This window comes from Hordeum vulgare, chromosome 2H (assembly GCF_904849725.1).
Source record: "Hordeum vulgare subsp. vulgare chromosome 2H, MorexV3_pseudomolecules_assembly, whole genome shotgun sequence".
Lineage (NCBI taxonomy): Eukaryota > Viridiplantae > Streptophyta > Magnoliopsida > Poales > Poaceae > Hordeum > Hordeum vulgare.
The window spans coordinates 10,446,426-10,474,328 of NC_058519.1; the positions used below are offsets into that span (position 1 = coordinate 10,446,426).

The 27,903-nt window shown below is 47.5% G+C and overlaps 2 protein-coding genes across 3 annotated transcripts; one reads left to right on the plus strand and one right to left on the minus strand.

Moving 5' to 3' along the window:
* Positions 1 to 6,316: 6,316 nt before the first annotated feature.
* Positions 6,317 to 8,407, plus strand: LOC123424387 (7-deoxyloganetin glucosyltransferase-like). Of its 2 annotated transcripts, none has more exons than XM_045107990.1 (2): positions 6,317 to 7,066; positions 7,146 to 8,407. In XM_045107990.1, the coding sequence occupies exons 1-2, from the start codon at positions 6,553 to 6,555 to the stop codon at positions 8,096 to 8,098; spliced, it is 1,467 nt and encodes a 488-aa protein (XP_044963925.1). In that variant the 5' UTR covers positions 6,317 to 6,552; the 3' UTR covers positions 8,099 to 8,407. The 2 variants fall into 2 exon arrangements, with proteins under 2 accessions (XP_044963925.1, XP_044963926.1); XM_045107991.1 differs by having other exon boundaries at positions 6,466 to 7,092; positions 7,154 to 8,407.
* Positions 8,408 to 8,828: 421 nt separating this feature from the next.
* Positions 8,829 to 26,532, minus strand: LOC123424385 (ABC transporter B family member 25, mitochondrial-like). Its single transcript, XM_045107985.1, has 20 exons — positions 26,152 to 26,532; positions 25,089 to 25,298; positions 24,239 to 24,425; positions 24,010 to 24,071; positions 23,415 to 23,458; positions 23,036 to 23,138; positions 22,784 to 22,891; positions 22,556 to 22,639; positions 22,385 to 22,445; positions 21,860 to 22,005; positions 21,452 to 21,568; positions 21,255 to 21,340; positions 11,691 to 11,779; positions 11,423 to 11,478; positions 11,213 to 11,293; positions 10,246 to 10,311; positions 10,061 to 10,153; positions 9,891 to 9,955; positions 9,527 to 9,662; positions 8,829 to 9,295 (listed from the first exon to the last, which is right to left on the minus strand). Exons 1-20 carry the CDS (start codon positions 26,515 to 26,517, stop codon positions 9,179 to 9,181), a joined length of 2,277 nt encoding a protein of 758 aa, XP_044963920.1. The 5' UTR covers positions 26,518 to 26,532; the 3' UTR covers positions 8,829 to 9,178.
* Between the last annotated feature and the right edge of the window lie 1,371 nt (positions 26,533 to 27,903).

A 27,903-nucleotide genomic window follows, 5' to 3' on the forward strand; every position in this document is an offset into this window, starting at 1 on the left:
TCGGATCGCAGCAGGAACCAAAATCAGTGACTAATAGCATACAAAACTGGCGATAATAGGCCAAAACTGCGAATTTTGACGAGGTCCCCGTAACCTGACCCCGGAGTTCCCGAAACGTTCGGATCACAGCGGGATCCAAAATCAGTGACTAATAGCATAGAAAACTGGCCGGAATAGGCCAGAACTGTGACTTTTGACGAGTTCTTTTTAACCGGACCCCGGGGTTCCCGAAACGTTCGGATCACAGGAGGACCCAAAATCAGTGAGTAATAGCATACAAACCTGACCAGAATAGTCTAAACTACGAGTTTTGACGAGTCCCCCGTAATTGGACCCTGGGGTTTCCGAAACGTTCTGATCGCACGAGGACCCAAAATCACGGACTAATAGCATAAAACCTGGCCGCAATAGGCCAAAACTGCGAGTTTTGACGAGTTACACGTAACCGGACCCCGGGGTTTCCGAAACATCCGGATCACAGTGGGACCAAAATCAGTGAGTAATAGCATACAAACACGCCAAAATAGGCCAAAACTACGAGTTTTGACGAGTTCTCCATAACCGAAACCCAAGGTTCCCGAAACGTTCGGATCACATCTGGAACCAAAATCAATGACTAATAGGATAGCAAACTGGCCGTAATAAGCACAAAACTGCGAGTTTCGTCGAGTTCCACGTAACCGGACCAAGGGTTCCAGAAACATTCGGATCACATCGGGACCCAAAATAAGTGACTAATAGCATACAAAACTAACCGGAGATAGGCCCAAACTGCGAGTATTAACGAGTTACCCGTAACCGGACCCCGAGGTTCCCGAAACGTTCGGATCACACCGGGACCCAAAATCACTCACTAATAGCATACAAAATTGTCCGCATAGGACAAAACTTCGAGTTCTGACGAGTTCCCCGTAACCGAACCCAAGGATTCCCGAAATATTCACATCACATCGGACCCAACCGGCCGGAATACGCCAATTCTGCAAGTTTTGACGAGTTCCCCTTAACTGAACCCCGAGTTTCTTGAAACGTTCGGATCACAACGGGATCCAAAATCAGTGACTAATAACATACGAAACTGGCCGCAATAGGCCAAAACTGCGAGTTTTGACGAGTTCCCCGTTTCCCCACCAAGGGTTCCCGAAACATTCCGATCACACCGGGACCAAAAATCAATGACTAATAGCATACAAAACTGGCCGGAATAGGCCAGAACTGCGAGGTTGACGAGTTCCCCGTAAGTGGACCCCGGGGTTCCCAAAACGTTCGAATCACAGCGGGACCCAAAATTAGTGACTAATAGCATACATACCTACCCACAGTAGGCCAAAACTGCGAGTTTTGACGTGTTTCCCCTAACCGGACCACGAAGTTCCCGAAACGTTCGGATCACAACGGGATCCAAAATCAGTGACAAATAGCATACAAAACTGGCCAAAATAGGCAGAAACTGCGAGTTTTTACGAGTTCCTTATAACCGGACCCAAGGGTTCCCAAAACATTCAGATTACATCGGGACCCAAAATCAGTGACTAATAGCATACAAAACTTGCGGGAATAGGCCAAAACTGCGAGTTTTGACGAGTTCCCCGTAATCAGACCCCGGGGTTCCCGAAACGTTCGGATCACAGCCGGACCCAAAATCGGTGTTAATAGCATACAAAACTGGCCGGTATAGGCTAAAACTACGAGTTTTGACGAGTTCCCCGTAACCGGACCCCGGAGTTCCTGAAACATTCGGATCGCAGGAGGATCCAAAATCAGGGATTAATAGCATACAAAACTGGCCATAATAGGCCAAAAGTACGAGTTTTGACGAGTCCCCCGTAATTGGACCCTCGGGTTCCAGAAACGTTTGGATCACATCGGGACGCAAAATCACTGAATAATAGCATAGAAAACTGGCCAGAATAGGGCAAAACTGCAAGTTTTGACGAGTTCTTCGTAACCTAACCCGAGGGTTCCCGAAATGTATGGATCGCAGAATGACCAAAAATCAGTGACTAATAGCATACAAACCTGGCCAGAATAGGCTAAAACTGTGAGTTTTGGCGAGTTCCCTGTAACCGGACCTCGGGGTTCCGATACGTTGGGATCGCAGGAGGACCCAAAATCAGCGACTAATAGCATACAAATCTGTCCAGAATACGCCAAAACGGTGAGTTTTGACGAGTTCCATATAACCGGACCCCGGGGTTCCCGAAACGTTTGGATTGCAACGGTACCCAAAATCAATGAGTAATAGCATACAAAGTCGCCAGAATAAGCTAAACTGCGAGTTTTGACGAGTTCCCCATAACCGGACCCCGGGATTCCCAAAACATTCGGATCGCATCGGGACCCAAAATCAATGACTAATATGATAAAAAAAACTGGCCGGAATAAGCCAACACTGCGACTTTTGACGAGTTCCCCGTAACCGGACCAAGGGTTCCCGAAACATTCGGATCACATCAGGACCCAAAATTAGTGACACATACAAAACTAACCAGAATAGGCCAAAACTACAAGTTTTGACGAGCTCCCCGTAACCGGACCCAAGGGTTCCCGAAAATGTCGGATCACATCGGGACCCAAAATCAGTTACTAATAACATACAAAACTGAACGGAATTGGCCCAAACTGCGAGTTTTGACGAGTTCGCCCTAACCGGACCCCGCGGTTTCCAAAACGTTCGGATCGCAGCACGTCCCAAAATCAGTGACTAATAGCATACAAAATTGGCGACAATAGGCCAAAATTGAGAGTTTTGACGAGTTCTCCGTAACCTGACCCCGGAGTTCCCGAAATGTTCGGATCACAGCGGGACCCAAAATCAGTGACTAATAGCATACAAAACTGTCCCGAGTAGGACAAAACTTCGAGTTCTGACGAGTTCCCCGTAACCAGACCCAAGGGTTCTCGAAACATTCAGATCACATCGGACCCAAAATCAGTGAGTAATAGCTTACAAAACCAGCCGGAATACGCCAATTCTGCGAGTTTTGACGAGTTCCCCGTAACCGAACCCCGAGTTTCTCGAAACGTTCGGATCACAACGGGATCCAAAAGCAGTGACCAATAACATACAAAACTGGCCGCAATAGGCCAAAACTGCGAGTTTTGACGAGTTCCCCGTTACCCCACCAAGGGTTCCCGAAACATTCGGATCACGCCGGGACACAAAATTAGTGACTAATAGCATACAAAACTAGCTGGAATAGGCCAAAACTGCGAGGTTGACGAGTTCCCCGTAAGCGGACCCGAGGTTCCCAAAACGTTCGGATCACAGCGGGACCCAAAATTAGTGACTAATAGCATACAAACCTGGCCACAATAGGCAAAAACTGCGAGTTTTGACGAGTTCCCCGTAAGCGGACCCCGAAGTTCCCGAAACGTTGAGATCACAACGGGACCCAAAATCAGTGACAAATAGCATACAAAACTGGCCGAAATAGGTAGAAACTGTGAGTTTTTACGAGTTCCTTATAACAGGACCCAAGGGTTCCCAAAACATTTGGATCACATCGGGACCCAAAATCAGAGACTAATAGCATACAAAACTTGCCGGAATAGGCCAAAACTGCGAGTTTTGATGAGTTCCCCGTAATCGGACCCTGAGGTTCCCGAAACGTTCGGATCACAGCGGGGCCCAAAATCGGTGTTAATAGCGTGCAAAACTGACTGGTGTAGGCTAAAACTGCGAGTTTTGACGAGTTCCCCATAACCGGACCCCGGAGTTTCTGAAAAATTCGGATCGCAACAGGATCCAAAATCAGTGATTAGTAGCATACAAAACTGGCGAGAATAGGCCAAAACTGCGAGTTTTGACGAGTTCCCCGTAACCGGACCCCGGAGTTCCAGAAACGTTTGGATCAGGGCGGGACCCAAAAACAGTGACTAATAGCATAGAAAACTGGCCGGAATAGGCCAAAACTGCAAGTTTTGACGAGTTCTTCGTAACCTAACCCTAGGGTTCCCGAAATGTTCGAATCGCGGAATGACCAAAAATCAGTGACTAATAGCATACAAACCTGGCCAGAATAGGCTAAAACTGTGAGATTTGACGAGTTCCCCGTAACAGGACCTCGGGGTTCCAATATGTTCGGATCGCAGGAGGACCCAAAATCAGTGACTAATAGCATGCAAATATGTCCAGAATACGGAAAAATTAACTGTGAGTTTTAACGAGATCCACGTAATCGGACCCCGGGGTTCCCGAAACGTTCGGATCGCAACGGTATCCAAAATCAGTGTGTAATAGCATACAAGCTCGCGAGAATAAGCTAAACTGCGAGTTTTGACGAGTTCCCCGTAACCGGACCCCGGGGTTCTCGAAACGTTCGGATCGCATCGGGACCCAAAATCAATGACTAATATGATAAAAAAACTGGCCGGAATAGGCCAAAACTGCGACTTTTCACGAGTTCCCCGTAACCGGACCCCGAGGTTACGGATACGTTCGGATCACAGCGAGACCCTAAATCAGTGACTAATAGCATAGGAAACTATCCGGAATAGACCAAAATTATGAGTTTTGGCGAGTTTCCCGTAACCGGACCAAGGGTTCCGGAAACATTCGGATCACATCGGGACCCAAAATTAGTGACACATACAAAACTAATCGGAATAGGCCAAAACTGCAAGTTTTGACGAGTTCCCCGTAACCGGACCCAGGGGTTCCCGAAAATTTCGGATCACATCGGGACCCAAAATCAGTTACTAATAACATACAATACTGACCGGAATTGGCCCAAACTGTGAGTTTTGACGAGTTCCCCGTAACCGGACCCCGCGGTTTCCAAAACGTTCGGATCGCAGCACGACCCAAAATCAGTGACTAATAGCATACAAACCTGGCCAGAATAGGCTAAAACTGTGAGTTTTGACGAGTTCCCCGTAACCTGACCCCGGAGTTCCCGAAACGTTCGGATCGCAGGAGGACCCAAAATCAGTGACTAATAGCATACAAATCTGGCTAGAATACGCCAAAACTGTGAGTTTTAACGAGATCCACGTAACCGGACCCCGGGGTTCCCGAAATGTTCGGTCGCAACGGTACCCAAAATGAGTGAGTGCATACAAACTCGCCAGAATAAGCTAAACTGTGAGTTTTACCGAGTTCCTCATAACCGGACCTCAGGGTTCCCGAAACGTTCGGATCGCACCGGGACCCAAAATTAGTGACTAATATGATAAAAAAAAACTGGCCGGAATACGCCAAAACTGCGACTTTTGACGAGTTCCCCGTAACCGTACTCCGAGGTTCCGAAAACGTTCGGATCACAGCGGGACCCAAAATAAGTGACTAATAGCATAGAAAACTACGTGGAATAGGCCAAAACTATGAGTTTTGACGAGTTTCACGTAACCGGACCAAGGGTTCCCGAAACATTCGGATCACATCGGGACCCAAAATTAGTGACACATACAAAACTATCCGGAATAGGCTAAAACTGCAAGTTTTGACGAGTTCCCCGTAATCGGACCCAAGGGTTTCCAAAACTTTTGGATCACATCGGGATCCAAAATCAGTTACTAATAACATACAAAACTGACCGGAATTGGCGCAAACTGTGAGTTTTGACGAGTTTCCCGTAACCGGACCCCGCGGTTTCCAAGACGTTCGGATCACAGCGGGACCCAAAATCAGTGACTAATAGCATAGAAAACTGGCCGAAATAGGCCAAAACTGTGAGTTTTGACAAGTTCTTCTTAACCGGACCCGGGGTTCCCGAAACGTTCGTATCGCAGGAGGACCCAAAATCAGTGAGTAATAGCATACAAACCTGACCAGAATAGGCTAAACTACGAGTTTTGACGAGTCCCCCGTAATTGGACCCTGGGGTTTCCGAAACGTTCGGATCGTGCTGGGGCGTCGGCGCGGGCGAGGACGGTCGGCGCATGCTGGGGCGTCGGCGCAGGCGAGGCGCGTGCTGGGACGTCGGCTCACGCGAGGATGGCGGGCGGGTGGGGGCTCCGCGCGACCAGATCTGACGGCCAGGGGGCCCTGATCTGACGGCTGCTGCGCGACCGGCGCGAGCCCTCGGGCCGACGCGCGGGCGCCTAGCACTGCCCATTTAGCTCCGGGGCTTACGATAGTCTGGTAAGCTTACTGCCGGACATGGGAAGACATATTGAAAGAAAATGAAGCTTCCCCTTCCCTGCAAAAGACAAAGTGAAGCTTCCCGTCAAAAATAAAACCCTCAAAACATAGACCAAGTGAAGCTACTAGGAAGCTAGTAGTTGCGTAGGAGGTAAAAAAATGCACGTGCTTATCCGCTATCACGCACCATGAGTGGTGTTAGAATTCAAGTCAGTTGCGACTAGTCTTCTAGAGTGAAGCTACTACGTACGTACACATGTTTGTTTCAGAAAATTCACAGCTGCGCGTGTACACAAGCGTCAGCATCAGTACGAAGTGACTTGCTTGCGAGTCGCGTTTGGTGGCGACTGTCAGTCCAAAACGCACAATTTCAGGCCAAGTTGGACACTGTGACTCTCATCTGCTCGAGATATATATATACATGCGCTGTGCCATTGCCACTGAAGGCACAATTTCAGGCGGCGACAATGGCCACCAACGACAAGCCGCACGCCGTCTTCGTGCCGTTCCCGGCGCAGGGGCACGTCACGCCGATGATGAAGCTAGCCAAGGTCCTCCACCGCAAGGGCTTCCATGTCACCTTTGTCAACACCGAGTACAACCAGCGCCGCCTTGTCCGCTCCCGCGGCCCCGACGCCGTGGCCGGCCTCCCGGACTTCCGCTTCGCCACCATCCCAGACGGCCTGCCCACGTCCAAAGCAGACGCCGACGCTGACGCCACGCAGGACCCGCCGTCCCTTTGCTACTACACCATGACCACCTGCCTCCCCCATTTGAAGAACCTGCTCCGCGACCTCAACGCCGCCGTTGGGGCGCCGTCGGTCAGCTGCGTCGTGGGTGACGGCGTCATGAGCTTCTGCGTGGACGCGGCCGCGGAGCTCGGCGTGCCGTGCGCGCTGTTCTGGACTGCCAGCGCCTGCGGCTTCATGGGCTACCGCAACTTCCGGTTCCTCCTAGACGAGGGCCTCACCCCTCTCAAAGGTATATGCATGCCATGTTTGCAATACGTATCAACCATGTCCTTGGGATCCGTATAACTTGTGTTGATTGATGTGTGCAGACGAAGAGCAAGTGAAGAACGGGTACCTGGACACGCCGGTGACGCAGGCACGTGGGATGAGCAAGCACATGCGCCTCCGAGACTTCTCCTCCTTCGTCCGCACCACGGACCGCAGCGACATCCTCTTCAACTTCCTGCTGCACGAGGTCGAGCAGTCGGATCGCGCGACCGCCATCGTCATCAACACCATTGACGAGCTCGAGCAGACGGCGCTCGACGCCATGCGCGCCATCCTCCCCGTGCCCGTCTACACCATCGGCCCGCTTAACTTCCTCACCCAGCAGCTGGTCTCAGAAGGCGATGGCGGCGGAAGCGAGCTCGCGGCGATGCGCTCCAGCCTCTGGAGAGAAGATCAGTCATGTCTCGAGTGGCTCCAGGGCAGGGAGCCGCGGTCCGTGGTGTACGTCAACTACGGGAGCGTGACCACCATGTCGAAGCAGGAGCTGGTGGAGTTCGCGTGGGGACTGGCCAACTGCGGCTACGACTTCCTCTGGATCGTGAGGAACGACCTGGTGAAGGGCGATGCCGCCGTGCTGCCTCCCGAGTTCATCGAGGCCACCAAGGGCAGATGCCTCCTGGCAAGCTGGTGCGAGCAGGAGGCGGTCATGCGTCACGAGGCGGTGGGCGCCTTCTTGACGCACTGCGGGTGGAACTCCATGATGGAGGGGCTCGGCGCCGGCGTGCCGATGCTCTGCTGGCCCTTCTTCGCCGAGCAGCAGACAAACAGCCGCTATGCGTGTGTGGAGTGGGGCGTTGGGATGGAGGTCGGCGATGATGTGCGTCGGGTGGTGGTCGAGGCGAGGATAAGGGAGGTGATGGGAGGGGGAGAAGTAGGAAGGGAGATGCGGAGGAGGGCGGCAGAGTGGAAGGAGGTCGCTTCTCGCTCGACCGCGCAGCCTGGTGGCCGGTCGTTGGCCAACCTTGAGAGTCTGCTCAAAGATGTACTGAAGTGATCAGATCGCCAATAACAAATAATTAAGCTGGGTATATAGTCATTCTTTGCACAACTATAGTGCATATAAGTTTTGTTTTCAAAGTCAAACATTGTAAACTTTGACCAAGTTTATAGAAATTTTAATCTACATTTACCAATCTCAATAGCAGTTAGCCTTCTACCATTTACCCGCTAATCTTTGGAAACTGTCTTTCAAGTTTAAATAGGTCGATAAAAGCATAAATTTGTGTGTGGCAAGTGGGTGCAACATGGTAGTCCATATGAATTTCTTGGCTAGAAAAGCCAACAAATATATGCATTGATGGAATCTAGAGAAAGCAGGATGCTATTATATACTCATTTTTATGTTTATGTCTGCACCCTACGAATGCAATGCACAACCTAAAGATCAACAGGTGATTCAGTGTTCAGACTATTGTGTGGTGTGGTTTCAGTGTTGAGAGATATATGGTGGCTGGCTAGCTGCGCAAAGCACCAATGTTCATGCAGCTTAAGACAATCAGGAAAACAAAGATGCATAGATTGCTTGCATTTACCTATATATCACCATGCCGCCGCCGCATTGCCATACCGGCAGGACAAAGCTTGTGGAACGGTGCAAGTCCTTTGACCAGAATGATTTCTTCAGTCCCCGATGACTGACCCGAGAGACATGCAGGCAGTCAGGGTCACCCAAAATATGACAGCAAAAAACCAAGATGAGGCACACAGTAGATCAGACAGGTATGTAACTGGAAGTAATTGAATATGTGAATGTTAGTATGTTCCTACATTATATGCTGCACAAGAATTATTTACTTGTTCCATGTAGTACAAGAATTATTACATCAACATATGGACATATGCCGGTACTGTTAGATGTCTGTACAGGAAAATTTAGCCTCTCGGTTCTCTAAAATGGAGAATTTCCCCCTCAACAGTAAATTTCTACTTCCCCTGTATCTGAAATCTCAAGAAGTACATTTACAAGGCAGATAAATAAAAACCTGCATCCATTGAAACATGGCTATGCATTGTTTTCCCATGCAAAGGGAAAACGTATTGGGTCTATCAGACTTATGTACCAAAAGCAGAAGCATCAACTGGCTTCAGTGGTATTCTGCTGGGACCAAAGTTCGGCATACCGCCCGTGCTTCGACAGGAGGAGATCATGTGGTCCTTGTTCCACTACTGTTCCATTCTCGAAGACAATGATCTGAAAATCACATGAATGATTACTTACATGGGAATTATGGAAGTGAATGATTTTCAATAGATGGATTTGAAGTATAATGGAGTTTAGCCCATAGCAAGTTGCAATAGCAACTTTTATGGCTGTAAACCTGGCTTGGTATTCAGATACTGATTGTCAATATAGCAACAAGTCAAATTATTTTTACAGATATGTATGCTGTACTGTCTATGTATGTGCAGAAATGTGAAATACCTCGTCGCATAGCATTGCAGTTGTGAGTCGATGAGCAATAAATATTGAGGTTCGATCGATGGATAAAGACATTAGAGAATTCAAAATCGATGATTCAGTGGTGCTATCCAGTGCGCTTGTAGCTTCATCACATAACCTGGTACGAATCAGGTAAGAAAGTTAATTCGGTGAGGGAAATTCCTAGGCCCATTTTTGCACTCAAAAAATTGTTTAATAAGTATCTGAATATGGGCTCCCCTGCCAGCCCTCTGTGCGACAAGAAAGAGGAGACTCGGTCGTACTTATATACACAATGAAAGCATAGACGAGTCCCCTAGACAGATATAGTCTCCTATTCGACAGAAAATGTATGAGAGAAACTCACAGAATGTGAGGCTCCTTCAAGAATACACGAGCAATTGAGAGTCGTTGTTTCTCACCACCACTTAACTGCCAAAACAGTCAAACCACAGTTGTTGAGATATGCTGAGCTGTTGTCATACAACAAAAGGTTACAACATTTCCTGATTTTGCACAACACGAGCCCTGTCTTACCTTCAATCCGCGCTCTCCCACAACCGTGTCATACTTTTCAGGAAAGTTCATAATTGTATCATGGATAGAGGCACGTCGAGCAGCATCGTAAACCTGTATGGAAAATTGGAAAAGAATACATTAGCTTCACAAAAAACATTTGACCATGCTATAACACTCCCATATTGATTGAAAGAACATTTTACCTCTTCATCATTTGCTGATAACAGCCCATATTGTATATTATGCTTAATCGTGTCATTGAAAAGTACCTGTAATGGTATTAATGGTGTAAGTTTGGAGAAAAAATTAATTGACCTGATTCACTAAAGAAAAAACAAATCCAATCTATTCCAAGATTTTACGACGCTGAAGAAAGTTTGCATACAGGAGCACCATATCTTTTCAATTATATATTTGAACCTTTTAAACTAGTCCAACAATGCTGAAGCCCCGTGGATGTCCAACAAGGGATGAGCCTAATTTAGGTCGAAATAACCATGAGATACCAGAATTCACTCTTGAAAGGAGTAGGACCCTAGTAGGCAAGAACACGCCAGCATGTCCTTACCAGTTACTACTGGACTATGGCTCAGTTCTCAATTGTCCATTGGCCCTCCCCATGTGTTAAATAGATTCCTTATCCCACACGTAGTGATACTTCAATTTGTATTTCAATAAAAAAGGATTCATATTTGGTTCCCAATAAAAAATGAGAAAATGTACGACAATGATAGCTAGCAGAAGTTCTTAGGCCCTGTTTGTGGGTACGGGTGTAGGTGGGCATCCCGCATAAGCCCGCATGACATAATATTAGTTCAAACTAAGATAAATCTGGTGAAAAAATTATAACTAACCTGAGATATTTTAACTTGGAAGCGGGGCGGATCGGGTGCCGCTCTACATCCCTATGTGTGGGTTATGGCTTCAACAGAAGCAGATGTGGTGGAGAAGCCCATGTGATGCGAAAGCTATTCTTTTGTACGATGGTTTTACATGGAAGCTTGGCTTTCTACAACAGAATTTAATAAATGCAATTTTTTTCCTTTCCAAAAGTAAATCATATAGGAATGCATTTTGATACTACAGCACAAGTTAGTAGATCCCATAAGAGGACAACAGAAGTAGGATAAATTAAAGAGTTGACAGAGAATAGAGTATCAGGTGGCTAACCGTATCCTGTGGCACAACACCAAGAGACTTCCGAAGACTCTCCAGTGTGACTCCCCGAATATCTTGGCCGTCTATTCGTATCTGCCAGGAAGAGAGAACAAAGGTATCACAAGAATAGAAACTTTAAAGTACATGACAAATTGAGAAGCCTTCAGGGGCATCAATTCATGAGCATGAAATCAAAAGGGAGATTGATGGGTGTGTTCTTACAGATCCTGAAGTTGTATCAAAAAATCTAAAGAGAAGTCTAAGTATGGTTGATTTTCCTGTAGAAGATAGGACTAGTTAATGAACAATCACTCACCCATAAGTAACAATTCTTTTATGGTTCACATTAAAACAAAGATTAAACACTATGTACTGTAAACCCATTAGACAACATTTGGACACATATAAAATGCAGAAGTCAAACATAAACATTTTGGTAACACAAACATAAGCTAACTAACATTAGTTACGTAAATAAGATTAGCTTTACCGCTGCCACTAGTTCCAACAATTGCCACACTCTTTCCTGCTGGTACAGTGAAAGTGGCCCCATTAAGAATTTTCCTTTCTGGTACATACCTGGTATAAATCAAATCTCTGAGCTACCCATTAAATAAATATGGCACAGAATAAGATTGTTCGAATTACAGCCTATACTATCTCATGCGTCATATTAACATATTGTGTTTAAAGCCTTGGTTGTCTTAATAAAACATCTTAATTTAATGCTTGTTAGTTAGGACACATTTTGCTTCAAACAGGCTCTCACCCCGCTTCATAGATAAAGCATAGAAGAAAGTACACAACCGAACAATACAAGGTAGTGAGGAAGACCTCTTACAAAGCAGATCCTGAGATAGCCGGATAGCCTAAACGCACGCGGTTACGCTGCCGAAAAATAACATAGGCAGGCCTGAATACAGCGCCATGACACATCCAAGTACACCTAAGCTCCACAAGAACGCCCTTAGGAGACGGCGCAAAGCATCGCCGCTGATGAGTCCGAGACGGACGAGGGTCTTCACCCGGAACCCTGGCACGGAGAGGAGAACCACGACAACATCCTCAAGAGGAGAACGGCACCCACAAGCATCGCTGCAGTCAGCGCTAAAGGGCTGAGCTTTTGCTCAGCAGCTCCCCATGCCACCACGAGGCATCCTGGACAGTCATGACAAGTCTCTAGATCCGGATGTGAGCATCACCATTGCGAACGACAGAGAGCGAGCCCCAGGCACCCTCCACTACACCCTCACCGCCCACACGAGCAAGAGACAGCCACCACTGCCAACATGGTGTCTGCCGGAAAGCCCCCTGTGCAGACCACCATCCAAGGCCCGAGAGACTGCCAGCCGCCCACTTCACGGCGTATCAACCATAGTAGGAAGAGCAGAGGCACTCCATCCACTCATAGCCCGGCATCAGCCACCGAGTCTGGGTCAGTGCATCCATGGTAGAGAGCGACTGCGTCCCCAGCCAGTCCAAGTGGGAGGACAGTACCTGTGTGTTTTCAGACGGCTCCCGATGAGCTAGCCCAGCTCACACGACGCCATGTCCATGGCTTACGACATCGATCCGCCCACCAACACAGTGATGTCATGACCGCCACCGCCGTCCTCCGTGCCCACAAGGGGAGGAACCTCACTGCCCGCGAGCAAGACCCGGACCGAGCCCAACCTCACCTACCCAAAGCCACCGCTCCGCCGGGATTGGACCAACAGAGGCGCCACCACCACGAGCGTCGCACAGATCCGATGAGTCGGGCGCCCGCCACCACAGCCATCACAAGCACGCATCCGCCCTCGTGCAACCCTCCATGCCACCGCCGCTTGTCGCGCCCCAGCGCCGCCGTGCCCCACACAGCGTCGCGCACCGGCGAGGTCAGATCGACCTGCCTCGATCTTGCCACGTGAGAGAGAGAAAGCTCCCTGCCGCAGCCCACACCAGGCAGGTTGCGCCCACCAGTGCGCCGTGACGGCCGAGAGAGGAAAGGAGGAAGAGGAGGGTCAGGGGCCAGCGGTGGCAGGTTGCCTCCTGCCGCCCACGGGAGAGCTAGAGGAGGGGAAAGGGGAAGCAAAGCCACAAGGTGAACCTTACCATAACTATTTCTCAGAGTTTAGCTAATTAAAGGATGTGAAAAATAGATGAAGTTTTAGTTGTGTATGTGCAAATCCCTAGTAACTCATAGCCCATAATGAAACCGTCAGTAATCGTGAATATCTCCTTCCCTAGTCCAAGACTGATTTTATTATAGTATTAATAAGTATTGTTCAATGGGGAGAGTGAGAGCTCTACCATTGATCTGGACGACTCCTTTGATGATACCAACAGGCGTTTTGTGCGGCGAATCCAGGAGTCGGAGGTCAAGGAGGCTTTAAAGAGGGTGAAAGGAGGCAAGGCGATGGGCCCTGATTGTATCCCCATTGAGGTGTGGAGAGGCCTCGGAGACATAGCGATAGTATGGCTAACCAAACTTTTCAACCTCATTTTTCGAGCAAACAAGATGCCAGAAGAATGGAGACGGAGTATATTAGTATCGATCTTCAAGAACAAGGGGGATGTTCAGAGTTGTACTAATTATTGTGGAATTAAATTGATGAGCCATACAAGGAAGCTATGGGAGAGAGTCATTGAGCACCGCTTAAGAAGAATAACAAGTGTGGCCAAAAATCAGTTTGGTTTCATGCCTGGGAGGTCGACCATGGAAGCCATTTTCTTGGTATGACAACTTATGGAGAGATATAGGGAGCAAAAGAAGGACATGCATATGGTGTTCATCGACTTGGAGAAGGCCTATGATAAGATACCGCGGAATGTTATGTGGTGGGCCTTGGAGAAACACAAAGTCCCATCAAAGTACATTACCCTCATCTAAGGACATATACGATAATGTTGTGACAAGTGTTCAAACAAGTGATGGCGACACTGATGACTTCCCGATTAAGATAGGATTACATCAGGGGTCAGCTTTGAGCCCTTATCTTTTTGCCTAGGTGATGGATGAGGTCACAAGGGATATACAAGGAGATATCCCATGGTGTATGCTCTTTGCAGACGATGTGGTGCTAGTCGATGATAGTCGGACGGGGGTCAACAAGAAGTTGGAGTTATGGAGGCAAACCTTGGAATCGAAAGGTTTTAGACTTAGTAGGACTAAGACCGAGTACATGAGGTCCGCTTTCAGTACTACTAAGCACGAGAAGGGGGATGTTAGCCTTGATGGGCAGGTGCTACCTCAGAAGGACACCTTTCGTTATTTGGGGTCAATGTTGCAAAAGGATGGGGATATCGATGAAGATGTGAACCATCGAATTAAAGCCGGATGGATGAAGTGGCGCCAAGCTTCTGGCATTCTCTATGACAAGAGGGTGCCACAAAAGCTAAAAGGCAAGTTCTATAGGATGGCGGTTCGACCCGCAATGTTGTAGTTGATTGTTGGTCGACTAAAAGGCGACATGTGCAACAGCTAGGTGTGGCGGAGATGCCATGTTGAGATGGATGTATGGCCACACAAGGAAGGACCGAATCCGGAATGATGATATACGAGATTGAGTTGGGGTAGCGCCAATTGAAGAGAAGCTTGTCCAACATCGTCTGAGATGGTTTGGACATATTCAGCACAGGCCTCCAGAAGCCCCAGTGCATAGCGACCGGCTAAAGCATACTGATAATGTCAAGAGAGGTCAGGGTAGACCAAACTTGACATGGGAAGAGTCTTTAAAGAGAGATCTAAAGGATTGGAGCATCACCAAAGAACTAGCCATGGTCAGGGATGCGTGGAAGCTTGCTATCCATGTGCCAGAACCATGAGTTGGTCGCGAGACCTTATGGGTTTCACTTCTAGCCTACCCCAACTTGTTTGGGACTAAAGGCTTTGTTGTTGTTGTTGTTGTATTAATAAGTACTGTATGACCGAATAATTCAAGGAGGCATGTGAAATACAGAGGAAAACGCTTTTTTTTTAAATGTTAACTAAGAGAAGTTGGAAGCTGCACAGATTAATTTGAAATAGCAGGGGTGTGTTAGAGTTATAATACAACTCATGTACCCTTTTGTATTTATCCCAATATATAAGGGGTTTTCCTGCATATAGTCCATAACCTGTACATGTATATATATTGGCCTATGGCCTCATGGGAATACTAAGTTGCTTATTCCTAACATGGTATTAGAGCCCTAGGTTCTTTTTCGCACGCGCAACTCGTGCTGGTTCCTCTTTCCATCACGGCCGCCGGCCTCTCTTCCCGTCACAGCCGCCGGCCACTCGTCCCTGCTCCAATCCCGCCGGCTCCCGCAGGATCCCGTCACTCCCGTGATCCAGCCGCCCCCGTCGAAGCTACTGGATCTCGATCCAATCCCGCCGGCTCCATCTCCCGCAGGATCCCGACCCTCCCGTGATCCAGCCGCCCCCGTCGAAGCTCCTGGATCTCGAAGCCCCGGCCCGCCCCGATCCCAGCGGCTCCAGGCGACGTCCCGACTCGAGGCCGCCGCCTCCTCCCGACGCGACCCGCCACGATCCCGTTGCGGTGCTGGATCTTGAAGCCTCGGCCTGTCCCGATCCCAGCGGTTCCAGGCTGTTAGAGGCACAGGCGGCTTCCACCAGCAGAGGCGGCCGCGTCCCATCTCCTCAGATCGCGCCGCCCCTGGCCCTCGACTCCATCCGCACCAGATCGCTTCTCAGGCTCTCCCAGCTCGAGGCCGCTCCCCCATCGCCAGATCGCGTCCTGTTGTCTGACGCGTTTCGTTGACCAAAAAAAAAAAAAATGTCTGCTGCATCCGGCTACGTTGTTGTTCCTCGTTGTCCAGTGATTTTTGATGGCACTAACTACACCGAGTTCACTGGCTTCATGCGCATTCTCATGCGTGGCATCCGCCTATGGGGCTTTCTTTCCGGCGAGGTCTCTTGTCCGCCATGTCCGGTTCCTCCCATGGCTCCCACCCCGCCGATCCCACCGGCTCTTCCTGCGGATGCTTCTCAGGCCGCAAAGGATACGACTCAGCTTGCTGATGAGGCCGCTGTGAGTGCTTATGATGAGAAGGTCTTGGCTTATGAGGAGGCTCTTCAGGTGTATCGTGATGCTCTGTCCAGTTACACCCAGTGGCTTGATGATGATGCTCGTGCTGCCGCTGTTCTCACTGCTAGTGTTCTGCCTCAGTTTGCTTCTGAGTTTCTGGGCCTTCCTACTGTCTTTGAGATGTGGACCCGCCTTCGTCAGCGCTATGAGCCCTCTGGTGATGCCTTATACCTCTCCGTGGTCCGTCAGGAGCATGCTCTTCATCAGGGTGACTCTACTGTGGATGACTTCTATGCACAGAGTTCTGCTATCTGGCGCCAGCTTGATTCTCTCCGCAGTGCTGGTTGTCATACTTGCCCCTGTTGCCAGGCTGTACAGGCCGACTTGGAGTTTCATCGCGTCTACGAGTTCCTGTCTCCGCTCCGTAAGGAGTTTGAGCCCCGGCGTGCTCAGTTGTTTGCTCGTGGCCGTATTTCTCTCATGGAGGCGCTTTCTGAGATTCGTGCTGAGGAGACTCGCTTACGTGGTGCTGGTTTGCTGGAGGTTCCCTCGGTGCTCGCTGCTCGGACTTTTTCTACACCACCTGCTGCACCGACCCCTTCTCGCTCGACTGCTCCGCCGCTCTTGCCCACTCCTTCTGGCGGCTCAGGTCGCCCCCGTCCACATTGTAACTACTGCAACAATGATGGTCATATTGAGCCGAACTGCTACACGAAGAAGAAACACTTGCGCAAGGCGCGATCACCATCTCCAGCGACTTCGTCATCTACCTCGACAGCTTCAGCCATCGCTTTGACTGAGCAGGATATTCTGAGACTTAAGCGTCTGCTCGCTGCTTCAGGTTCTTCCTCAACGGGTACTGCTGGTTCTGTGACTAAGGCTTCCCGCACTGAGCAACCACCTTCTACACAGTCAGGTACATCCCCATGGGTTCTGGACTCTGGAGCTTCCTTTCATATGACTTCTAATTCTTCCACTCTGTCCTCTCTTCGTTCGCTTGATTCTCCTGTTCATGTCCTCACCGCTGATGGTACTCCCCTTCCTGTCGTTAGTAGAGGCACTCTTACCACTCCTTATTCTGTTCCTGATGTTGCTCATGTTCCTCGACTTACCATGAATTTGTTTTCCGCTGCTCAACTTGCTGATTCTGGTTGTCGTGTCATCCTTGATCTTGACTCTTGTTCTGTCCAGGACCGTCGCACGCACACTCTGGTTGGGGCTGGCCCTCGCCGCCGTGATTCTGAGGGCCTTTGGGAGGTGGACTGGCTTCATGTTCCTTCCTCCGCCCATTCTCTCGCCAGTTCTTCCGCTTTGGTCGCCTCGGCTACTGGTTCTTTCCAGCAGTGGCATCATCGCCTTGGTCATCTGTGTGGTTCTCGTTTGTCGTCGTTAGTTCGTCGAGGTCTTCTGGGGTCTGTCTCAGGAGATGCCTCCTTAGAGTGTCAGGGTTGTCGTCTTGGCAAGCAGATTCAGTTACCATATCCACATAGTGAGTCAGTGTCTAAGCGTCCTTTTGATTTAGTCCATTCCGATGTATGGGGTCCGGCTCCCTTCGATTCGAAAGGGGGTCATAAATACTATATTATTTTCATAGATGACTTCTCTCGTTACACATGGCTTTATTTCATGACTTCTCGTAGTGAGGTGTTGTCCATTTATAAGCGTTTTGCTGCCATGGTTCATACTCAGTTCTCTTCTCCCATTCGTGTGTTTCGTGCTGACTCCTCTGGCGAGTATATCTCTAAGATGTTGCGTGGTGTTCTTGCTGAGCAAGGGACTCTCTCTCAATTCTCTTGTCCTGGTGCTCATGCTCAGAATGGCGTGGCTGAGCGCAAGCATCGTCATCTTCTTGAGACGGCTCGTGCATTGATGATTGCTGCCTCTCTCCCGCCGCATTTTTGGGCTGAGGCCGTCTCCACCTCCACCTATCTCATCAATTTCCAGCCTTCCGCTGCTCTACAGGGTGGTGTTCCTTTCGAGTGTCTTTTTGATCGGTCTCCCGATTATTCGACGCTTCGCTTGTTTGGTTGTGTTTGCTATGTTCTTCTTGCCCCCCGCGAACGCACCAAACTGACCGCTCAGTCTGTTGAGTGTGTCTTCTTAGGCTACAGTGATGAGCATAAGGGCTATCGTTGTTGGGATCCTATCGGTCGTCGGATACGTATCTCTCGGGATGTGACTTTTGATGAGTCTCGTCCCTTCTACCCACGCTCATCTTCCTCGACTTTTTCAGTCGAGGATATCTCTTTTCTCACTTTTCCTGACACGCCTATCACACTCGTCGAGCCTTTGCCTACTCATTCTGCTCCCTCTGCTTCTCCACCTCCAGTCGATTTGTCGCCACCATCTTCCACGGTCTCCTCGTCTAGCATGTCACCGGATTCTACACCTTCATCTCCGGTGACTTCTTCGTCGCCACTCTCTGATTCTACTTTAGCGATTCCTCCTTCCATTGTTCCATCTTTTCCTCAGTGTTACACTCGTCGTTCACGTTATGTGGATGCTTCTCTGGATGTGCCGTCATCCTCGTCTCAGCCTACTTATGGCTTGCGTTCTCGTCCTCGTCCGCCTGTTGATCGCTTAGGCTTTTCCACCGCTGGAGCTGCTGTTCTTGAGCCGACTACTTATCATCAAGCTGTTGCTCATCCTGAATGGCAGTTTGCGATGGCTGAGGAGATTGCTGCTCTTGAACGCACAGGTACGTGGGATCTTGTTTCCCTTCCTCCTGGAGTCCGTCCCATCACTTGTAAGTGGGTCTACAAAGTAAAGACTCGCTCCGATGGTTCTCTTGAGCGTCACAAAGCTCGTCTTGTGGCTCGTGGTTTTCAGCAGGAGCATGGTCGTGATTATGACGAGACTTTTGCTCCTGTGGCTCATATGACCACTGTTCGTACACTTCTTGCCGTGGCCTCTACACGCCATTGGTCTATCTCTCAGCTTGATGTTAAGAACGCTTTTCTTAATGGTGAGCTGCGTGAGGAGGTGTACATGCAGCCTCCACCTGGGTATTCTGTTCCTGATGGCATGGTATGCCGTCTTCGTCGCTCTCTCTATGGCCTTAAGCAAGCCCCCCGAGCCTGGTTTGAGCGTTTTTCCTCTGTGGTGACTGCCGCTGGTTTTTCACCCAGTGTTCATGATCCAGCATTATTTATTCACCTTTCTCCTCGTGGTCGGACTCTTCTTCTTCTTTATGTTGATGACATGGTCATCACTGGGGATGACCCTGAGTATATTGCCTTTGTCAAGGCTCGTCTTAGTGAGCAGTTCCTTATGTCTGATCTTGGACCTCTTCGCTATTTTCTTGGGATTGAAGTCTCTTCTACCTCTGATGGTTTTTTTATATCCCAGGAAAAGTATATCCAGGATCTTCTTGCTCGTGCTGCTCTTACTGATGAGCGTATTGTTGAGACTCCTATGAAGCTCAATGTTCACCTCTCTGCTACTGATGGTGATCCCCTGCCTGACCCAACGCGCTATCGTCATCTTGTTGGCAGTCTTGTTTATCTAGCTGTCACTCGTCCGGATATTTCTTATCCGGTTCATATTCTGAGTCAGTTTGTCTCTACTCCCACATCGGTTCACTATAGTCATCTCCTCCGTGTTCTCCGATATCTTCGGGGCACGATCTCTCATCGTTTATTCTTTTCTCGCTCCAGTTCTTTACAGCTTCAGGCCTATTCGGATGCTACGTGGGCTAGTGATCCTTCCGATCGCCGTTCACTTTCTGCTTACTGTGTTTTTCTTGGTGGTTCTCTCATTGCCTGGAAGACGAAGAAACAGATTGCAGTTTCCCGTTCGAGTGCAGAGGCTGAGTTGCGAGCGATGGCTCTTTTGACGGCAGAGGTGACTTGGTTACGGTGGTTACTTCAGGATTTTGGTGTTTCTGTCACTACACCGACTCTGCTTTTATCTGACAGTACAGGTGCTATTAGCATTGCGCGCGATCCTGTGAAGCATGAGCTCACCAAGCATATTGGTGTTGATGCTTTCTATGTGCGCACTGCTGTGCAGGATCAGGTTGTTGCTCTTCAGTATGTGCCTTCCGAGTTACAATTGGCGGATTTCCTGACGAAGGCCCAGACTAGAGCACAACATGGCTTTTATCTCTCCAAACTCAGTGTTGTTCATCCACCATGAGTTTGAGGGGGGGTGTTAGAGTTATAATACAACTCATGTACCCTTTTGTATTTATCCCAATATATAAGGGGTTTTCCTGCATATAGTCCATAACCTGTACATGTATATATATTGGCCTATGGCCTCATGGGAATACTAAGTTGCTTATTCCTAACAGGGTGGACATAAAACGTGAGAAATCGTAAACTGAATTGAACCCAATTGACCAAATCATCTTTTTTTATGGTTTATTATTTGACTATTGTTCGCAAGAAACCGAATTTAGTTCAGTGAATTTAGTTGTTGCCGTGTGAGAACTGAATTAACCGAAAACAAAAGCTCACACAAGCCCATGAAAAATCTATAACTCTCCAGCTTAACAGCCAGCACACTAAGCCCTCCAAAATGAACAGGTCACCAAAAGACGCAGCCACCAAGAGTCCATGCCTAACCTAATCGACCCAATCCTGCACTTCGCGTTGTTCACAGGTCCTGCCCAAAAGAAGCTAATGAACAGAGCCACTGCCTCTTCGATGCAGTGGTGTGCTGCTCCACCTGTTTCGATGCACCTCCTACCTCCTCCGTGCCTCTCTGTCTCTTTGTCGCGCCCCAGCAAAGCTTCCTCGATAGGCCACGACTCACAGAAGTTACATGACCTTGATTTTACTAATAAATTCACTGCTAAAAGAAGTTTCAGGAAAGAGAAAATCACTTTACAGGGAAAATTTGAGTGTCCTTTCACGTTTTCCCAATGGAACCAAGTATACCGGAAAAAAAAGTACCATAGTATTGATTACCATTGGTTGGAAGAAGATAAGCTCCTTAGTGTTGATATGCTTTGAAACTTGCTACTTATGTCGTATTCTTTTCGGAAATAGCATAAGCACTTAGCGGCACTTAACAAGCTAACAGAGGAGAAAACTTACCCAAAATGGACATTCTCGAATTCAATGCATCCTCCCTTGAAATGCAAAGGTTGTGCATGAAGCTCATCCTTTATTCCAGGTTTTTCCTGAAAAGACAGAATGAATAGTTCTAAGGTCTTTGAGACTATGGTTTTAAAATTAAAACTGCATGCCATTAGGCACTAGGCAATACGAGTCTATGACTGCAAAGCTTTTACCTCAAGCAATTGAAACATGGACTTCATGTCAATAAGGCTTTGTCTAGATTCTCGATATACACTACCAAGGAAGTTCAGAGGTATTGAGAGCTGGAATAGAAGTCCATTAACCATGACCTGTATGGCAAGATTTCAATACATCAATCAAATGCAACTGCAAGACTAAGAAAGGCAGAAAACCAAAAAAAACTGAAGCTTCATGTCAAGTCAATTTTTAAAGAATTTTATTTTCCAGTTACACTTTTTCACTTCTAACAAACTGAGGTAATACAGGGAAAACATTATTTTACCACAGTTACATATCTTTCCACTTTGGTGTGCATGGGTTGCTACCTCAGTATGTCAAAGTGATCACAGAAATGAAACGATAGAAGATATAAAACACAAATGGTTGACATAAAGAATTACCAAATCACCGACAGTCAGAGCACCACTCATTACACCATATGAGCTCAAAACCATTGCTGTGGATAATGTCAAACTAAATATAACGTTTTGCCCAAAGTTCAAGTAGGCAAGGCTACTTTGGGCTTTCAGTGCAGCATCTTCATATCCTGAGCACATTATTACAAAAAAAACTAGTTAATATATCAAAGATATCAAACAAAATTAACTTATGGTGTATGCAATGTTAATCGCCAGTTAAGATTCACCTAATGTTGCAGCATAACTTAATGTTCTATTTGACACTTTCTTAAATATTAATCTTACTTAGTTTTACTTTTTAAATACCAGGTTTCAACATACACAGATGTGAAACATAGATATCAGAAATTTCATATGTATCAAACTATAATTCTTCAGTATCCATAGTTTTGTTAGAAATTAAGGTGAACATATATGTAACGCTGGTTGGTCAAATAGGCGAATAGCTGTGCATTTTTCACTCTATGATGACATCTCTCCCAGGAATGAATGGAGACATGTACTCACTCTTTAAATATTTGTCATACTTCTGAACTTCAAATTGCTCATTGTTGAAGTATTTGACAGTCTGTAGACAATCAGAGTAAAGATACGTACGAAAATGCTTGAATTAAGATATTGAGGATTAGAGAAATGGACCAGACACAAGATTAATGGATGGGATAACCATGGGATGACCTCGTAATTCAGAAGGGAGTCAACTGCCACTGCACTAGAAGCATTATCAGCTTTATTCATGGCTGTCCTGAACTTGGTCCGCCACTGTCGTAATGAAACAGACAGCGATGAGAGGAATCAGAGTAAGACATGATACAAAAGTGATCATTAGATATATTAGATTGAGCATTTATGTAAGCAAGAATATCCTAAGACTACAGCTGCGATGACAAAGTACAGCATTCACACCTGTGTCAAAGCCAAAGTGAAAACAACATAAGTAGCGACTGAAACTGAAGTAATCCAAGCAAAAGTGGAGCCAAACTTGTAGGCAAGTATACTTGACACCATACCAATCTGTAAATAAGAAACAAAACACAACACAGACAGAGCTCAAGCAAACATTCCGAGAATAAGTGGCATCAATTACCAAAAGCAACAGCAATATCACAGTATGCACAACTGATGGATGGTAACCGTTGGAGAAATAACTGTGAGTACCTCTAGTATTGTGGGAACAATATTGAACACTGTCACTGTAAGAATGAAATTTATTGCATTGCTGCCTCTGTCAATTATGCGATTTAGAGCTCCAGTTTGCCGGCTGAAAAACATAAACAGGCAAAGGAACATAAAAAATCAAATAATTCCCAGCTCGTAAATATCAAAACTCAGCAACTACATAATAACTGTAAGTGTTGAATTCTTATAACGTGTTTCCACAATGATGATTTACACAAGTAGCAGTTAGACCTAGGGCCGATTAATTGCTAGCAGGAAGGCACCTTACTGGCCGCACAGAATATAGTGTGGACAATCAATGAATCAAGGAAAACATCGAAGCAGACATGATGGCATGAACCAGCGCATTCACAGATACCTTAGATGATAACGAAGATCAAGCTCATGCAAGTGAGAAAACACCTGCAACACGGAAAGTTAATAAACTGAAGTAATACTTAAAGTGTCCACAGATAAATATCGAAATAGTTGTGCAGGACAGGTCCATCTAAAACTGAAAGTGGCTACAAATGTACAGATGACACTCGATCCTCACAGAAGTACAGATGCAAATAGTTTGGCTCCAGCGAAGTGCAAGATCTTCAAATGGTTCTTTTCCCTTTTCTAGCTTTTCTAGTTTCAGTTAGGCCTTTAGCTTTCTTTTGCTTGCTTTCAATTTTTTCTTACTGCCAGATAGACCTTGCCCCATTTGGACATTTTTCTTTTAATGAAAATGACACGCACTTAGGTGCAGGTTCGAGCAAAAGAATGTACAGATACCACTCCTAGTAACCTTTTTTCAGCTTCACGAATATAAGGACGTATAGGAACAGCATTGTATAGCAAGAAAATAAGATACTTCATTCAATATATATCCATACTGTGTTGAAATATCTAAAATTCTGGACAGCTACAGTACTTAGACAACTTCACTAAAAAGTGATACCATGGAAATTAAAGGGTTCAGCATTTACCATCCTAGAGACTGAACGGATGGCTCTCCAGGTAACTTTTGAAAATAAAGCATTCCGCAGTTCTGGAAACAGAAAAATTACCATAAATATTTGCCATAATGCATAAATCATAGTTGTATATGTTATGAAAGGAGAGCAGAAAGAGAGAACTTAGAAAATGCAGAGTTTCTTTCGACAGCTTTTCAGGCATAAGAAAACATTGATAACCAAGTTCTTTAACAAAATTTACCTGTACAAGCTGATACTCCTGACCGCGCAATACCATATCCAATCAGAACTGCTGCTGGGCTTGCAAAGAGAGCCAACAGGGTTGCATTAGCATCTGTAAATGATGCCAGTGAGGCTTCAGCGCCACCAAGTGCTGCAAGCCAATCGATAGCAAGCTTAAACAAGAAAGGCACTTGAACATTTATAACCTGGTGTTCATTGTAAATACAAAAGGTCAGGTGATAAAGTTGAAAGCTTCATGTAACCCTGGATCAATTCTCTTTTTGAAATGAGATCAATTCAGATGGGGAGCCCTTCCACCCAATGAAAATTACAAAAGAAAAAGAAAAAGAAAAACTTCATGTAACAACTTCCATGTTTTAAGTTCATCATGGCATATATCATAACTGCAAGGGCAATATTTTTTCCTTTGATTTAAGAATGACGATAGTTGACTATTTCTATTTGAGACCTTGTTGAACAATTAAACAAGAAGACGCTACCTATTTTGTTTTCAAAAGAAATATGCATCCAACAAACAGGATGCATCTGAATTTACCACATTGCATCAGAATAGGTCAAAAGGATCATTTGTATAGAAGCCAAGAATTTCAGTACACTATGAGTAATGCAAATGCACTGCATTCCAACGAAGTGAGGCAAGGAGACTATCAATCTTGCGCCTACTGCATGATGGTCAATGGTAGACTCTACAAAAAAGTGTTAGCCCAAATGGGGTTACTAATATATCACAGATCGCTAGTACTTAATGAGTACAACAGAAACAAAAGCCTTTGCTAACAAAAGTGGGTTGCATTATTTTAGCTCGAACAATATTTGTATAGGTAACAATTTCCACCAGTAACATCTACCTTCGCGCCGACTAAGAGGCCCAATGACAACACAATCCTGATGTTGAAATCACGGCTATTGTTCATCCTTAAGTACTTCCAAAGGTTTTGAAGGATCTGAATATCTGCTATCTGATCATCGATGTCCTTCTTTGGGGCATCTTTATGCACGTCGTCATCAGCCGTTTTCCCAGCCGTAGCATTGGCAGAAGTGGAGAAGGCATTGGCTCTCTAAAAAACAAGCAAGGATCACAAAACCATAATTTGACAAAGAAATAGTACCTTTTATGAAGAAAAGAAACAGAACAGATGCATCGACCTCTTTCTATCGTTTTGTCAACCATTGATGTCATGAACCAACCACAAAACAATACTTGATTAACCATATTTTCAGTTGGAGCTAAAAAAAGGCAGGGTAAGTGCAGTTACAGTTCATAGGATCAGAGGAAGTAGAGAGAGAAATGCAATGTGCTCCACACTTGTACTTCATTTTTGGGCTTTGACAAATTAATCCAGAAACTGATTTTCATACAGAAACACACTGGAAAGTTGAGTGCATGCAGGTTGCAGGTTGTCTCAGGTTCTCAACAGAGAAAACTTTGTATGTGGAAATAAGGCTGCACTGAAGCTTCTATATTCACCCCTTGGCAACCACTAGACAAGAAACTGAAGCGCAAAGATAGCATTAAAAAATCACCCTCCTATTGCCCGCTACTGTTTCATTGTGAAATTATTCAGTAAAACACTGGTACTGTATATATCCATGGATCCGTCATCTATGCATCTCAGTAAATGATTGATGCAGATATCTATGGATCTATCCCCGACTACTGATTTACTGGGAAATTATCACTTGTTTCAGTAAAAAATTGATACTGTACATTTTTCTGTGACATCATAAAACTGAAGCCCAATCAACAGCTCCCACTAACTGAATCTATTCCTGGCTACTGATTTACTGGGAAATTCACACTTGCTTCGGCAAAACATTGACACCGTACATTTATCTACGAATCCAATATATGTGCATCTCAGCGTCGATGATTAAAAAAAAAATGGGACGAGGCAGACCGCAGGAGCTCACCAGGTTACGGAGAGGCCACGCGCACCACCGCGGCGGGAAGGCCGAGCCCGGGAGCAGAAGGTGGGGGCGGCCGAAGGGGGCGCGTCCCCCAGTCCCAGGAGAGGCCCTGCAGCTCGGCCCGAAGCGTCCGAGGGGAAGCGTCGGCGCGGGCGGACCGTTGGTCCCGCCGGGCCGCCGGAGCGCCGCGGGGAGCTGGAAGCGGGAGCCGCGGAGGAGGTGCCTCGCGGCGAGCATGCGGGCGCGGGGCCGCATAGCGCGGCGGTGGCCCTCCCCGGCCGGCGACGGTGTGGGAGAGGGAAACGGGGGAAGGCCGGTCAACCTTGGGAGGCGCAGCTGGGCATTTCGCGGGCGCGGCGGGTTGGACATGGATCCCGTCTGCTGCTGACTGCTGAGGCTAGTCCAGATGCGATCGTGCTGCGATGCGGTGTCATGGGCCGTTGGATGTGCAATGAGCGGCGCAGATCCGGTTTGTGGTGTTCATAAATTTGGTATGCTTAGAGCATCTCTGGCAGACCATGTAAAAACGCAAACTGTAATAACTGAGATATGGATCGAAAAACAAAAACTATAAAAAAACTTTGTAAAACTACGGTAAAGAGCTCTTTCCTTCGGTCCGACGGCTGCCACCCCTTCCTCGGTTCCTCCAGTCGGATGCGCCCCATCGCCCGTCGGCCGTGCCCCGTCGCTCGTCAGCCATTCCGCGTCACCCGTCTGCCACGCCCCATCACCACGCCGGTCGCGCCCAACCTCGTCGGCCACGCCTTGTCCCCCGTCGGCCATGCCTCGTCGCCTCCGTCATCAGCGACTTGCTCCATTGCCAGCCGCGTCGGCCGAGCCGTGCCCCTTTGCCTGCCGCGCTGGGAGGATTCTGGCGGCCTGGCTGAGTTCATGGGAGGTCATGGCGAGGTCGAGCTCGTCCAATTCAAACCGGCGACGATCGATTGCGGCGTCCAGCGGCCTTTTCCGGCGTGCGGTGATGAATTCCCGCAAGTTTAGGGCGGATTCCCGCAAACTTCGCGACGGCGCGTTTGCTCCGACGAGGTTTGACCGGTATACGGGGCCCCTATAATCGGCCTTCCGACCTTCAAAAATAAGGGTTTCGGGTGTGGCTTTATCGTGCCCCTTTAAAAATTTACGGGTTGGGCCACTTTTACTGTTTCTGTTTTGTACACTTTTTACGATCAAAACTGTAAAACGCATCTTTTTACGGGTTTGATCACTTATACGGGGTCTGCTAGAGATGCTCTTAAAACATTTCTAGCCGACCCCGTAAAACCAAACTTTACCTAATAATAATAAAGAGGCTACCGCTTCTGTCGAAAAACCCGCCGAGGCCGTTTTACAAAAAAGCCCCTATTGTTTTCTGTATTCAACACGCAGTCCATTGTTAAGTTAAAAAACGTTTCGTTTTACCTAACGCCCCTTGGCTTATCCATTTCCGTCATCAACCGCTGGGCTGACGGGTCGGTGACACGAGGCCCGTGGGTGGTGTGCGGGCGCGAGGAAGATGGCATGCGGGCGCAGGAGGATGAGGGGGCAGCGTGCGGGCGCAGGAGGATGTCGGCCGCCGGCTTCCGGCGAGGAGGCTAGGGAGCTCGGGGAAGTCCTGGCGGCGGCGACCTAGCAGGCAACCAGGCGGCCGGCGGCGGGGGCGAACACCAAGGCGGTACACCACCTTACCTCTCCAACGACTGATACACGTAGTCATATTCTTTTCAAAGCATCAGATCTCACAAACATAATTGAAAATAT

What these genes read in the sequence shown, in the direction of transcription:
- LOC123424387 (XM_045107991.1), top strand. Translation starts at nt 6,553, where the DNA reads ATGGCCACCAACGACAAGCCGCACGCCGTCTTCGTGCCGTTCCCGGCG. An exon ending in GCATGCCATGTTTGCAATAC is followed by an intron (nt 7,093 to 7,153) that starts GTATCAACCATG and finishes GCAGACGAAGAG; the next exon opens with CAAGTGAAGAACGGGTACCT.
- LOC123424385 (XM_045107985.1), bottom strand. Translation starts at nt 26,517, where the DNA reads ATGTCCAACCCGCCGCGCCCGCGAAATGCCCAGCTGCGCCTCCCAAGG. An exon ending in TTCGAGAATGTCCATTTTGG is followed by an intron (nt 11,780 to 21,254) that starts GTAAGTTTTCTC and finishes GATTTATACCAG; the next exon opens with GTATGTACCAGAAAGGAAAA. An exon ending in GTGTTGTGCCACAGGATACG is followed by an intron (nt 10,312 to 11,212) that starts GTTAGCCACCTG and finishes ATACCATTACAG; the next exon opens with GTACTTTTCAATGACACGAT.